Genomic DNA, 15,650 nt, shown 5'->3' on the forward strand with positions numbered 1-15,650 from the left:
ATCGTTACTGCAAGTTCCGGAAACATTTTCTGATTGCTAATAGAGAGTGCAAGATTATCTTGCCTGCATTGCTACAATACTACTCTTTAGAATGGTGTGAAATTTAAGGTAGAGAGGAGCTTTTCTTAAGAGGACGAATGTTCCTAGAAAAGCACAGCACTGTGAGCCAGTGCAAAGTTTAAGACAGCTGAAGCCAGTTAGCTTCAGTTTCTTCTTTAAGTCACAATCCACATTAGCACATCCCTCGCATACTCAGGCTCCTAGACCCCCTACATGTGCATTTTTTGTTTCTTGCCTTCATGAGCTTCTGAGCTCCAGTCACTCACTAAACTAAAGCTCCAAATCCCATCTTTGGGCATGCATATGGACAAGCATTCACAGGAGAAGATCTCAGCTGAAACAACTGCAGAAAATTGCATATGACCTTCCATCCTCTCTCCTCCTCCTGGAGGACTGAGCCGAGACTTGTGGAGGAGTGCCATCACATTTTCCTGATTCCCAGTTCATCCTCATGATTGTGTCTATGCCCAAATCCTCTGTGCTTCCGCATCTGCCTCTGAGCTCCTCACCCTCAGCTTCTGCAGACACTTGAAACAGCCAAAGCGGACAATTGTCTGGGAAGGGAAGTTGCCAGGGCAGCAACATAAATTTTGCCCACACTCTTGGGCATGGAATAAAACATATGCTGGATGTTGCAGCAGTGGAGATCCCTTCCAGGATTTTGAACACTGCTGAACTTTGCTCCACAGTCAGAAGTCAAAACAAAGCCACCTGGGTCCATCTGTGCAAAGTCAAAATTGATGAGATTTCAGCATGGCACAGAGCAATACTCTTTGGGCAGGCAAAGTGAAGGAGGTCAGTCTTGGGTTTGTTTATTTGTTTGTTTAAGAATGCATTTATTTTATAACTGACAGGAGATCATTTTTATTGGCTTAAAGTAACTCGCCAGGAATAAAAACAAGTTTCTCTTTCTGTTTTTCACAACAAGGAGATGCCAAACAAGCGGTTTCATGCTCAGAAGAGCCTCAGAGGTCTCTGCTGAATTGATTGACCGTGTTTCAAACCAGTGTGCAGCACAGCCACTGAGGGAGAAACAGAACAAGGAGTCAGGGCATCTGGAAGGTCTACAGGATGCCACTGGGGAACTCTTCCATGCCTCTGGGAGAACAACCTGGGAAAGGCTGGAGCTGCATTTTAATCTCTTATACGTGTAGGATCCATCTGCTCTGGGACTTCAGGGAAATCTATTACCAGGATCAGCCTCAAACATTGCAAGTGGGGTCTCTTCCAAAGGAAGATGAGTTCTACAGGGCAAGCTGGAGAAAGCTTCAACTTTCAACCTTGAAAAACTCTAGGGTAGAAGTACACAATGTACAGTTTCAGCCAGATTCAACTGTGACTGAGGGTCACAGGGCTTCCTAGCCATCCTCCTCCCTTCGAGCCAGTCTTCAGCTGAGAGGACTAATTGGATGGACCTCTTGGGGCTCCTTCCAGCTGTTTCCTGAGATATATTTGTATTCTGCAAAGGGAAGGCTCAGGCTGATTGCTTTTACAACAGCTTCAACAGGAAAAATTTGCATTAAAAACAATGCGGGGGGAAGAACAGACCTGGTATCTTAAAAGGTTTCTTCTAATTCTGGCAGGTTGATCGGTACATTCTCTGCCAGACAAGAAGAGTTCCCTGCTGTGTGTTTTCTAATGAATTGACCACTGCCCTCTAAAAAGAGACAGCGAAATGCACTGTGTAAGCATCTTCGCAATCAGCCTTGGGAGTTGTGAAGGTATCTTTACTCTTTTGCTGGTATAAAGGTAAAAGTTCATTCTACGATTCAGACTGGCCTTGTGGGCTGTAGAACGTTTTCACGTAAACAAACTTGCCCTTTGAATCACTACTGTGTTTCTCTTGTAATAGTGATTAAATGACTTATAATAGTGATTTTAAATAAATGTATTTTAATGTGGTCTATTGCTGCAGTTGGATCAGGTGGTATTTCAATCTGACCAGCCTTACCTCAGGCAGAGAAATCTGGATGACTCCATTCTTGTCTTTGTCCAGGAGATGGAACACTTCTGAAATGTAGAAGAGTGGGGAAAAAAAACTGGATATAAACCACGGAGTTTGGCATGTAGAGAATCACTGTCTGACAAAATGTAAAGGTCTGGCTTCTTGCCATGATCTACTGGAAACTTAGACTGGTTCTGTAAGACAATATTACAGCTGTTCTTTCTTCTTACAAATAATTTCTAAGGTGCTTCATGGGGTGGAATAGATCTACAGCAGCAAAATGGGAGCTGGCAGCAGGACCACTCTGAAATCTGATGCGGTGGCATCTGGCATGATCCAGGGACAAACCTGTAAATCAGGTCTGAGTAAGGATTGCAAGTGATAAATGTCCCATTTGTCAGAAATAGGACAATGTGGGGGCCAGAGCACTGACCATAAGTTGCTGATGACTCTAAAGCACAAGAGAATGGTGTGTTATGGAAACATGTCCCCTATTCCCCATGGTCATCCAGACAGAAAGGCTTTTGCTATTTCTCTGCTGCTTTCTCCAACAGACACAATTTTGCTGGCACCCTGACCTTTCCATGCAATTTGCTATGTTCACAGCTAAAAGACGCCAAACACCTAAGGCAACCCTGAAGTTTTCAGGAACTGCCCTTGGGCACTCACTGAACAGGGTCTCCAGGCGGATCATGCAGGCCACAAAGCCATCGAAGTCGATGGTCAGCTTGGTGCTGCAGGCGTAGCGGGTGACGATGCTGTGCTGCACCTCATCGTTGAGCCTGAAACCTGAGGGCCAGGAGAGCATGGGAGTCAGTGACACAGCAGGTTAATATGCTGTCTTGGATGTGACTTATCCATGGACTGCTGCAGCTGCAGGTTGAAGGACAGAACCATTCCTCCCAGAAGGTCTGTTGGACTCCCACACCCACCTCTGTGGGTCCTTTCCAAAGCCCATTGTGCTGCGTGAAGAGAGGCATAGAGTTCTCCCACAGCATTTTGTCAGACTGCATATTTCACATTGTTTCACAGCATAACCAGTCCTATGTTCCCCAGATAAACCCCTAATTAGCGAGTCTTGGCACTGCAGCTGAATAGCAGTGATTGCAGCAGAGCCAATTGCTCACATAACACATTGGGCTCTATTCAGGCCCATATTCATGCTATTTCTATCTCTGGATCATTCACATAAAATCCTCTAAGCACAAGACAAATCAAAAAAGCAGTGCTCCTCCAGATGCCCCTTAGCTGGCAAGCTCTGCTCCAAAAGTGAACACATCAGAGAGGGCATCGTTGGGGCATGCCTTGATCAGGCTTGCACCTTCTCTAGAGGAGGGAAAGGTGGTGGGAGGAAATGAAGGAAAAAGAGGGTTTAGGCATAGCTCTGAAAGAGGAAAAGTAGATTAGGAAATAATGAGGCCAAAAATAGAGCAAGTAATAATCAGGTGGATAAGCAATGGTCACAGCATGGACAAAAGTACCAGTAGTTCATAATGCAGAACAGAGGATGGGGTTTGATGTATGTAACAGCAAAAGGATGTAGCAGTGTGTGACTGTCAGGAAGGGAGAATGGCACTGGCAATGCTGTGATCTAGGTGGCAGGAGAGAGGAAAAGCCATTAAAATGCTCCACTGTAGTCCCAATGTTTGGTGATCCGATGGTGTCCCCAAGCAGAACACTCACCTGCCTCTCTGAGGGCATTTCGCATCTCATGAGAGTCGATGGTACCAGAGTAGTCACTGTCCACTTTCTTGTAGATTGCCTGTGGCAGAGGGGAAGGAGAGAATGGGAGAGGGCATTTCAGCCTGTGCCCCCGCAGCAATGCCATGGGCACAGGGAGGCAGGCTGGGCTTGCACAGCTGGCTCACAGCAGCCATGAAAACGTGGTAACACAGGTCTCATCAGGGGCTACAAGCCAGAATGAGCTACTCAGAGGGCTCCTCTAGGCCCACCCTGCAGCCCATGCCCTGCCATGCTCCCTGCTCATGTAGCTAATCAGTGCCAGCTAATCATTCCTACCTTTGCCATGTTCATATTGTCACTGCTGTGCCCACTGATGGCTGGGACAGGGACTGCCCCTAAAAGCACATGCTCCTACTCTTCGAAACATTAATGAGCAAGGGAAACATTTCAAGCAGCTCCTGGCAAGTCAGGCAGAGTGGGAAACACATTCCCATGGGCTGGCAGCTTGCCTGCCTTCTTATTACATGGTGGCAGACAGGCCATTGAGGAAAACATCCTATCATTTGGCAAATACTGCAACAGACCAAGTCCATCTTGCTTAATATTTCAGACAAGATGACAGATGCTTCCTACTGCCAGCAGGTTTATTATCCAGCATTAGAAGCCACCCAGACCCACAATTAATACTGGATTTGGGTTTCAGGGCTTGCTTTTCTGACAAGCTGGGTCTTCATGAACCCAACATTTCTTCATGGAACTCCAGGGCAGATGCTCTGTGCTGAACAACATCAAGTATGGTGGCAGCAGGCTTGTCTGAAAGGGATGGGGTCACACCAAGAAGGTCCAAATCTGACCTTCCTTTAGACTGCTTGATTCTGGGTGAACTTCTTGGGATATTAAATCCTCTGCCAGAAAAATAATTCAGCACTTCTATAAGATTTCAAAAATACAAAGCCAGTTTTTTGTAGGTCCTAAAAATATGTTTCTTGTGTTTGCTTATGCTCAGCCAGCAATGCAACATATTGCAACAGCCGAGATATGTTCATATGAGCTTTAGTAGAGCGGGCAGCAGAGAGAACTGTCTTTGCCAACAATCAAAGAGAGTTAATCTGTCTTTCCATAAGGTATTGCAAATTATGAAGAGTGATGGGGCCAAGGTGAAAGAGGATTTGCTTGTGCCCTGTTGAGTGAGAGGTGTTTCAGAGCCCTGGAACAAACTCCAGCCCTGAGAAGGAAGGCTTCCAAGTGTATCTGCCTGTGAGGGTTTAACTCTATCTCAGTTCTGGATCTGTACTTCAGAGATGAGAGGGGAGGGAAGGGGATAGAGTTAGAAATGTTATGTTACCAAATAGTTTTGAATCTTCATCCAAAGTGTCTTGAATTCTATGAGTCCCAAGGTGCCGGTCCCATCGGTCTGGACCATGTTAAGGCGTGGTTCAAAAATCAGGATTCCTTTATCCCTAACAAAACTGGGGAGCAATCAGTTCTGGTAAAAACAAATCACTCATCACAGTGTCATCTTAATGCCAGTTTAGTTCTTGTTTGTAATGCATCTCCATCTCCCACAGACATGCCCCCAGCTTTACATTTGCTTGGCTAAAGGCATGCCAAGAATTTCTAGGCTATCCTCACTCTCAAGGAATGATATATGGGATTGCTTAATACATAAGCATGATTAAAACCACTCACATTTTGTACACTTAACAGTAGGTTAGAGTCCTTAGGGGAAAAAGGGCCTGGCCTTGCAGCAGACAATTGTTAGAAACCAGAGGCAGGAACTGCAAGTGGATACTCAGTAGCAGTCTACAGAGTCTTCTCCCATGTCCTTCAGGGCCTTGGACATCCCTTCCAAAGGAAAATTATGCAAAAACAGGGATTTGGATGCCATGACCTTGCACTTACTGAGTTATCCCATTAGGCTTGGGAGCCTGGGGAGTGCAGGGCAATGGCATCACTTCTCCTGACAGCCAGTTATCCGCAAGATCCACAGTGAATCCCTGCTGGCCTCAATATGGCCATGCCATGACACCAACACCAGCGAGATGCTGGCAGCATGGCTCTTTACCCTCCCAGACCAAAGGAGCACTGGGCAGAGGTCTTGACCTCTCCTTTTCCTTTGGCTACTCAAACCTGGGCAGAGGTGTTGATCTCTCCTTTTCCCTTGGTTACTCAAACCTTACAAGCTCCCAAGTGTCCTCCCAGCTATGCAGAAGAGAGGCAGGCACAGCCTGTACTCGTAGGCTTCCCCTGGGAACAGGCTCAGCCTGTCCCTGCTGCTGTGAGCTCGGTGCTCTGTAAGCAGGACCTGACTCCAAGACAGCAGCTGAGGATGTGCTCAAAAGCTGCATCCTGCCAAGCACGCTGTGCATGCACCTGGAACTGCACGGGTGCAGCCAGGCAGAAAGGCCCTGCTTCTTCTCCCCACTATGTTTAGGAAAATGTTTAAGCAATGAGAGATGCAGAGCAGGTGAGAGAAGCAGTTGATGATTAAATGGTTCAGGTTTCTGCCACCTTGAGCTGATAGAGACACTCGGCTGAATTTTTTGCCCCCAGCCATGTGCCTGGACAATTGAAGTGTAAACTTAGCCCAGCTTGTCAGGAAGTTTTGCATAAGAGATCCAGAAATTTTAAAGGTGACAAAACGATATTCAAAGGATACATCTAAAAGGCTGATCATCTCCCTGCAAGTGTTAATGTTGAATCCATCACTTTTAACATCCTTTCGTGTACAAAAAGGAAATATAAAAGTCCAAGTCAGAAATACTTTAAGACAAATATTTTTCTGCAGACAAGGTGGGAGATACCAACCACCTTAAAATCTTGGCAGCAAAGTAAATGCTCTGCCATTTCTTCCACTATGTCCTTTCAGTTGATCCATACAGCTTTTTTTTTCACAGTGGAAGGGGATGTTACTGGTTTTGGTGGTGACAAGCCTCTATCTGTCCACAGAAGTCATGCAGCAGCATAATAATATTGCCCATGGTGGTCCTCCCAGAAAAGTACAGGGAATGTTGTTCCCCTGCAGAACATCTGCTGGCAGCATTTGGAAGGGAAGGCAGTATTTCCACCCCACCCCATATTCAGATGTTCAACAAGCCAGGAGAAACTCATCTGGGACCAGACACAAACTCAGTTTTTCATCGGCCTTAGCTGATAGAGCTGGGTTTTGTTAGCATAGATCCCACTCTCAGCTCCATCCAATGGGAAGTACATAATATCACTTACTCTTTGCCAAAACCTGGTTTAGGATCCTTTGAAGTTCAGTTGCAGTCACTTCACAGTCCTGGACAGAAAACAAAACATACTTTAGGTGTTAACACAAAAATTATTTGAAACAAGCTATATTAATTTGCTGCCAGACATCCAGAAACTATTTCCCTTCCAAATCTAAGGCATGTAAACCCTTAATTTTTTTCTAATCCTTCACATTTAGTTTCAGATATCACAGGGAGAAAATCTTCAAAACCATATTTCCTAGACATTCAGCCGGGAAATAAGTGGTTTGTTAGGTGCTATGGTGACGTGACCCAGTAAATGGCAACTTTTTAAAAGGTTTGGCTGAATAAAAAGGTTCAGGAGAACATCTGAGATTTTCACAGCTTATGGAAACAATAACCAAACAATTCTAAAATTGCTCTCTCAAAACTTAGAAAGGTCTTCCTAACTAAAAAGATGTTTTCCCTTTCCAATAGCAGTGGCTACCTGCTCATTAAGAGGAAAACTGACACGACAGCCACAGGATAATGCAGCAGGGCTTTGTAGATACTGTGTTTCAAATACATTAAGTAGAGAAAAAGCCCAACCAACAGTTTCCCGATTCCTGTGGCTAAACAAAAAGGAAGGAATTGGCCAGCCAAGCAATTGTCAGAATTATATGATAACTCCACAGGTAATTTATTTCACCATGGGATAATATTTTCACAGTCCTCACTCCTATCACCCCTATTTTCAAAGTTATTCCCTGCCTTGCCTTACCAAGGGGAAAAAAAATCACATTTTGCACCAATAAGAGGAACAATATAAAAAAATATTCTCTATTGTAAAATAAATTGAACTGAAGCTGTGAGTTAATAAAAGGGGAGAAATACTTGGGTTTTTTGAACAGACAGTAAAAGGAATCGGCAAGTCAAATATTTGTATAATCATAACAGAGAGGTCTCGGTCTTTTTTGTTCACTTTAATCCACTTACCTCTCCAGAGAGCTTTTGGAACAGAGTCTTGAACTCATCATCTACATCTTTGTTATCGACATGAGGCTAGAGGAAAGGGATGTCCAAGAGTGTGGTTAACAAGCTGGCTTTAGAAAGTGAGCTTTAGAGAGTGGATATTATAAAGACGCTTTACAGGGGCTTATTTACATCAACAGAAAATGAGCACTTGCTCTGCAGCAATGGCAAAACAGAGGCACTACTTAAGTCATGATCAGCCAGGGACTGGCTTAGTTTGGCAGCAAATACTTCCTAAGGCTGATGAGAAAGTTTTGTTCTATTACCAAGACAGTTTTAGAGAATAGCCACAGTGAAAGTGTTGCTGCACTTGGCCAGAGCAATTCAGCAGCTCCTTGGAAGCCTTTTGCAGCTTCTTGCAGGCTTCAGGAAGACCATTTGTTTCTATGGAAATGTGCCCTCTCCACCTTCTCCTACCCATGCTGGAGGTAAGGACAATCGAATGTGTTCCAAGGGTGAGGTCTACAAGGGTGAGGTTTCTGTGCCATGTGGCCTAGGTACATGAAAATGAACATGAAACTAAAATACGGATATATGTAAAAAATCTCCATGAGCAAAAAATACTCCTCCTCAGCATAAAAACATTCTGTAACCCCAGCTAGGTGAGAAATAAAAATCTTGCCCCTGTTTTACTCCCATATTATGAAGGAAAACTCTGCCCAGTTAGGGCATCTAACCTCATATGGTCTTGCAGACACCTCATCACTCATCATCCTAAGGAAAAAAAGAAAAAAATTAAACAACCAGAAATTATGAGTCTACTTTAAAGTCTTGCCTTTAAAATAATTGGGAAAAAAAAAAAAAAAAGCTGTTTAACTACAAGGTGTTAACAAAAGTACAGAACAAGCCCCTGGGTTTCCTGCTTCCCATGCTCCCCATCCCACCTCTGCCTGCCCCAACTCTTTGAAGGTATTTCCCACAGGAAATCCAGCCTTGCTATTCTTGTCTTCCATCCAGACTCCTGTTTCTTCATCCAATGGCTGCTATTGATACAACCTTTTTAAAACCATCTCATCATCATCATGCTTTCAAATCCTGCACTCCTTAATTGTGGGAACTTCTCCTTGACAGAGCTGAGGGATCTTGTTCCCAGCTGAGTGCTTAGTGGACAGCTCTGAAGAGCCATGAGTCTGCCGTGGATGTGTGGCCACCCTGGTAGACCATGGAAGAAAAAGGGTTGTGGAAATGGGCCTGTTTTGCTGGTTAAGACAAAAGATCAAGCCCAGGGTGTGGGTGCAACACCTGACCTTCTCCTCTGTGTGCCTCCCCAGCAGAGGGCGGGGCGGGGGGGTCAGGGAAGATACTCACTGTGATTTAGCCTGTTTCTCAGCAAAAACTCGCAGGCAGAACTCCCCATTCTTGTAGGGCTCAAAGGTGGAGGGCACAATGAGATACTGTCCCCGGGGCAGCGTCATGCGCCTGGACACCTCACGCAGGTTCATGTAGGGGTCGGTCCGGGCTGCTGGTTGGTGCCTTGCAAAGAAAGCACGGCCTGCATGCACATCTGTGCTGTCCTCCAGCTGTGGGGAATGTGTTCTCCTTAGAAACCCTTTGGCAGCTCCCTGGTAAGCCAGCCACCCAATTTCAATTTCAGTGCTTCGAAGCCACCTCAAGCTTTTCTTTGCGTAAGCTAATAAATCCGCCAGGGATGGCACAAAAGAAAACCACCAGGGTTCTTTCATGGGAAAAAGGCAGATAATTAGAAGGGGCAAATATCTTCCTCTATAAAGATTATCTTTTCACATGCCTTTTTACACTTATAACCATAAAATAAATAAAAGTATCATAATGTGTGCTCATATCTGATCAAATTACTACACTGTAAATTATCCGTGCATTGAGCTTTTTTTTGCTTTCATGGGCTGCTTGACGACAAATTTAATTTTCAGAATATTTTTCAGCAATTTATGGTATGGAATAAATCTCCTAATTGCATAGGAACTGTAGTCTCTGGTTTCTTTAAACAGACAGAAAGGAATAGTAAATAGGACAAAATAGTAGTCACAAGGGTGAGACTTTTGGGGTCCCATTAGGTGACTCACCCAACTTCTATTAGTAATACTAGGGAGATTCATTTGGATTTTGTGGAAAACAGTACTTAAATTTTCCCTAATAGTAATATACTCTTTAGGAAGTTAAACATTGCACAGTTCATAAAATAAAACACTGACATAAAAGGAACAGTGGTCTAAGAACAACATCCCTGCTATAAAACTCCTATTCATGACTTTTGCTCCACAAAGATGTCTTTCAAAAAGTGTGACTCAGTGACACACAAAAAGTGCTGTGTGGCTGATGCAGGATGGGAAGCATTGCTTAGGGATAAGGTTTCTGTCTGTCTAAGACCAGAGCACACAAAGATCTTACCAAATGTTGTATAATCATTCTGTTTTTCTGTTGTAAAATGTAGAAAAATATGGGGTTTTCCCTCTTTTGTTCTGAGATAAGATTGAATTTGGTGTTTATTCACCGCCCCATCCTTTCCCCTCACTCAATATTAAGCTAAGTGGAACTGCAAAAGTTAAGAAGACAGATCCATATCTTCTCCAATATATAAAATTCATTTTCCCTTTGCATTTGCAAGGCTGCTAAAAGAACACAGTTAATTGCTACATGGCCACACATTCATTTACTGAGAGAGAAAAAAGGGCTGAAAAGACAAGGAAAAATTGGCAGCATAGGCTGCTGGACCTCAGTAATGAGTATAGGCTATTCCTACTGCCAGACACCCCTGGGGTCTCTTTCTTCAGCAATGAAAAGTCTCTTTTCCTCAGTATTGACATCTGGGGGGATTAGGGAAGGTTGAGCAGGGCTTGTTCATTACCAGGAACCCCAGCTCAGAACTGCAAAAGTAACAGATCCACAGAGCTTGACATTTCTTCTAAACAATATTAGCTACATTTTCTCAGTTTTAGAGTACCGAGATCCTGTTCTGCCTTCACCTGAACTAAACAAATTCTGACCTCGGTTGTACAAACTTCCTGGAAGTCAAATTTCAACAAGTATAAATGAGATCAAGACTCGGAGTCACACATCTGTAATAAATCCTTGTGCCCCAGTCCCTTGAAAATGGTTATTCAGAACTTGAGATATTGGTCCTGTGATTCAAGGGCAAAGCTCTCCAGAAGAGATATCATTAGTAAGGAAGAAGTCTTCCTGGCAGCTAAATTCTCCAGTGCAAGAGGAGGTGCCCATGTGGAGGCTGGAAGTCTTCAGCAGAGACTACATACCTCTTGAGGAATCTGAAAGGAAGGGAAAGAGACAATGTTAAAGGCCTGCTGTATACCTGCACCTACCAGGAGGGGAAAAAATTTAGATAAAGCCTCCTTTAGACACTTTTTAAAAAAATTTCCATTTACAACCACACATAATAGTATTAGATACCCATGAAATTCTGTCCTGTCCTAGAGCTGTTCCAAAGGAAAAACTGAGTCTTCATCCAGAGAAATCAATAGCACATTTAATTGCTTTTCTCCTGATGTGGTGTTGTGAATGATACTGTTGGTTGGAAATATTTGAGTAAGACTCTAAATGCTCAGTCAGGAAAGTCAACAAGTTAGCCCCACTTTGCTAACCAAAACCAGAGAGTTTATTGCAGCAGACCTAAAATCCACCACTCTACTGCTACTGAATATGATGGAAATATAAGGCTACTGTTACTAGCAGTCAGCCTGGGGATGATGAGATTGTTGTGAGGCAACTATAACAAGTAGCAAGTTTCAAGATTTGGCCCTTCCTAAATTAACTGAATTGCCATGTTAACTTGTACCTCCAAATATAAGGCAAATTTTCAACTCAAAAGCAATGAGTTGTCTTGAGAGCACTGATTCCAGTGAGAACCAAAGAGAGTGTCCTCCCAAGGCCCCGAAGAGCTTTTAAAAATATCACCCATACAACGTTTCTGGAGCCTGAGACCTCAGGTGTTGTTCCCTATAACCAGCATATTGGAAGGCCAGGAGCTGGGTGATGGACACACAGTTGTTGTCAGCAGGCAGCTACATGGCTTACAAAAGCTCTGCAGGACAGGTAGACAGACATGAACACATGTCTTTTCATCTTCTCCTGCAGAGAGATCTGCCTAAGGTCATCATCTCTGCTGTCCTCACTGGAGCTCCCCAGCCACAGCATCAGCTGTGATGAAGTAAACCTACAAAGGTTCATGATCCAAGGAGCTGGGATCATAGCTGGGTGCCTACCTGAGAGGACTTAGCAGCCAGGTTTTTCCGAAAAATTTACATCTTAAGAGTCACTTAAGTGACTTAAGAGTCACCAAGTCTATCCTACTGTGGATAAGGCCAGAGAGGATGTAGATGAGACAGATCACATGTAAAGCACAAAAGCTTCTCCACTGTGGTACTCAGTGATGGGAGCAGACAGATATCCATAGTGCACAAATTCAGGATGCTGATAGCTGAGGGTGCCTGGCACCACAGAGAAGGCAGCTCAGAAACATGCTCAGTGAGAGCCATGTGTGCATGCAGGCACTTGGGAAATAGGGAAAACCTTCCCTGATTTCAAGCCATCCCACACAAGATCTATTAGCAAAAGTCAGCCATTCCCATCTGCTCCCACCTGTGCTGGCTAATGATCTTCATCCAGTGGAGTCTATACAACATTTGATTGCTTTTCTCCACATATGATGTTGGTAATGAAGAGACTGGGGGGAAATTTTTACATTTGCTTCTCTACCCTCACACCACAGAAATGAGAGGTTACACTGCAGGTTTTTTCCCTACATTATATTTTTAGCAACACTGGGAAAATCAGGGTAAACAAAACCCCAAATTTACTGAACCAGAACAGTAGCATATGGCAGACAATGGATCAAAAAAAGTTTGAAATGCAAGGGACAAATAATAAAAAAAAAGTGACTACTGAGGACTAATGATAGGCTGTAATCAGAAACACTTATCTGGAATTGCCAGGCACCCCGAGCCTGCCCCCATTCAGATTTTGTAAGAGAAGATTCTCAATGAGACCGTTGCTAAATTACTGGCTTGATAATTTACACTGCCAATTTACACTGCTGAAGTGGGACAAAAACTGAGCCTCAATTTATCTGAGTCTTCCCATATTTTGGGAGTCAAGAAGAAATGAGGGAAGTAATTGAATCATTTTGCAAAATCCAGTTCTTACTGAAGCGTAGTGCTGAATGTCAAGATGGAACACACTGCTAACTTTTTTCCAGCTTAAAGGACAAGGAATAAAGCCTTTAAAATCAGGAACAAACTTTACCTGATAGAGTGAATAACCAATACTAAGCAGATCTTCTCCCATTCTCTTCTGTCTCCTGCGGTTCTTCTGCATCAAGCCCACCAGAACAGTACAGCATGGCTCGTTCAAACTCCCTTCATGGTCATCATCTGGTTCCTCCAACCGGATTTTAAACTGGGGATTGGTCCAGTATGTTGCTAAGAATTCCCAACGGGAGACAAAAATGAGAAGACTTTGTTGTCGTTGCAGCCAAGATGGCTGTCACTAGACCTACAGAGACTGTGTCTGTGGAAGGACTTCTGCCTGGAGTTTTTCCAGTTCTTTCCATTGAGTTATATGAGTTTATGTTTTCACAGCCATGCTGAGTATCAATTGGAGCCATGGGAAATCAAAGCACCAGGGTATTTCATGGGCACTAATGACCAATGGGGAGGAGCTGGTATTGTTAATTCCAGCCAGACATTTATCTCCAGGCAATGTCCTTGGCTGAGGCTGTTGCTGTTGCAAGAGGACCAAATGCCAGACAGCCTCTCCAGAGGTCTAACCTGAAAATGAATTGGAAATAACAGTGCCACTGAACTGTGACACTTTCCTGGCCTACCCAGCCCTTCAGAGGATTACTCCAGCCAGTAGCAAAAGGCATGTAAGCAGGAAAAGCAGACAGAGAAAAAAAAAATATAATATTGTCACGAATTAACTGCTTGGTAGGCTGGTAACCCCCCAGGAGGAAATAAGTGTGAATTAGACCTTCATTTAAACTCCCAGGCTTTTGCTTACTGTCTAAACCCCACAGATATTGTTGCTCTTCCTTCCCACCACAGCCCCCTCCAGTTCACAAGCACTTATGTTTTGAATGTTTTCGATTTCACCAAAGGCCCATTTGCTTGGGTCCTTACCTTGGTAGTTCTGGCAGCCCCCAGCAGTCGAACCCCGTCTCCACTGTCCATTAAACAGGGTCAGGTCCCATTTGTTGACCTCGTTGCTCGAGAGCGTGTCGGGAGTCAAGTTGCAGATCTCAAGGCGGCTAAACTGCCTTTGGAAATCCGAAAATGCCATCCTGGCACACAAAAACACCAGGTCAGTCCATCAGCCTGCAACAGAGGTGGCTGCAGCTAGACACCTCTCCCAACAGGGCAGCACACATTGGTAGTACAGAGCTGCCCAAAGCTGCATTTAATTGAATTCTGAAACATGGAACTGGCTTTTGGGAAACAAAATTGCCCAATGCCTGAATGAGCTGCAGCTTCTGGAGACAGCCTTTGTCAATGGCTGTTACACATTATGGGCTCAGTCAAACCATTTTCTCTTATCCCCAGCTGTGGGCAATCCCTCCTGGATCATACTTCATAAGCAAATCCACTGGAACTGGTGAAACACTATGTGCAGGGAGATTCCATTTAAAGGGAGTAAAAGTTGGCCCTTGTGAAAGCAGCACTCTGTAGGAAAACAGTCTCCGTTTGGTGTTTTGTTTCAGTCCTATCACTGATGTTTGTTTTTGCCATTCCTGGTAGGTTTGCATGAGTGACAGACCTTGATTGCTTCATGCTGCAAACAGAGGTCTGCTCTCATTTCCCAGTGCTTGATGGCCCATGCAGCTGATTGCACCGGAGGACGGTGGCTGTTTATCCTTCCGGGCTAGGACAGAGTGACATCGGTTCAGCACTGATCCATATATAATCAGATCAGGGTTAGGACAGGCTTTCTATTAGGTGTGAGTAAACAGACTCTTCCCAAGCTGGTAATCTGAACTTTTTCATTGGTGTGTAGCATTTTAGGCAAAAAAAAACCCCTCAAAATGTAGAGCAGCTGAGGTTCATTCTTGCCACCTCATTAATTTTATTACCATCTGGTCTCTATATTTTGGATAAGCGCTGAGTTATGCAAGCTCTAATAAAAGGCAATATTTGAATAGGAAGGGGGATAAATAAGAGACTAACAATGCATGCATGTCATTATTAACCCCCTTGGTGCTGGCAGTGTTTCTCCATCCAACTGAAAGGATTGCTTAAGGCACATAAAATGTCCAAAAGAGTAAGCTAAATGAACAATTCTCACCAAAATTCTCCATCATCTACTTGCTTATCCAGAGCCTGTTTTTGTTTGGGATCAACATAATTCCACTCAGGAGCACTGCAGACAAAGCACAAAAGCACATTGTTCAGCTGTTGCATTTTACTCTACAATGAGATCTGAGTTAGATTCTACCACAGGCTGATAAAGGAGAATATATTTCTCCAACAAATAGACCTTGTGCCCCTCCAAATGACAGCACACCCTGCAACCTGACTATGCTGGGCTGGAATCATACTGCTACTGTATTTGCAACAAATAAGCCTTGAATTGAATCTCCCCTGCCAGGTGCCAGAAGGTACAGAGAGACTGGCTGGGTTAGGAAATTCGCAGCCTGAAAGTCAGTCAGAGCTTCTCCATTTTAAGATCTATTGGGGTGCCTGATATCCTCCCTAGGGAAATGATATAACCTCCATTGTTGGGGGTCATGAAAGAACAGGAAAGCAAAAAGG

The 15,650-nt window shown here is 44.0% G+C and overlaps 1 protein-coding gene across 1 annotated transcript in view; it reads right to left on the reverse strand.

The window, feature by feature from the left end:
• Positions 1 to 855: 855 nt before the first annotated feature.
• The window catches only part of CAPN8 (calpain 8), a 29,739-nt gene continuing 14,944 nt past the window's right edge, over positions 856 to 15,650 (reverse strand). Inside the window, 14 exon segments of the mRNA XM_039570131.1 lie at positions 856 to 1,082; positions 2,012 to 2,070; positions 2,675 to 2,794; positions 3,689 to 3,767; positions 5,034 to 5,102; positions 6,348 to 6,407; positions 6,900 to 6,971; positions 7,879 to 7,944; positions 8,592 to 8,628; positions 9,223 to 9,434; positions 11,145 to 11,156; positions 13,150 to 13,325; positions 14,025 to 14,185; positions 15,184 to 15,258. Of these exon segments, the coding sequence (XP_039426065.1) occupies positions 1,059 to 1,082; positions 2,012 to 2,070; positions 2,675 to 2,794; positions 3,689 to 3,767; positions 5,034 to 5,102; positions 6,348 to 6,407; positions 6,900 to 6,971; positions 7,879 to 7,944; positions 8,592 to 8,628; positions 9,223 to 9,434; positions 11,145 to 11,156; positions 13,150 to 13,325; positions 14,025 to 14,185; positions 15,184 to 15,258 (1,222 nt within the window). The 3' untranslated portion in view covers positions 856 to 1,058.

This window comes from Corvus cornix, chromosome 3 (assembly GCF_000738735.6).
Source record: "Corvus cornix cornix isolate S_Up_H32 chromosome 3, ASM73873v5, whole genome shotgun sequence".
Lineage (NCBI taxonomy): Eukaryota > Metazoa > Chordata > Aves > Passeriformes > Corvidae > Corvus > Corvus cornix.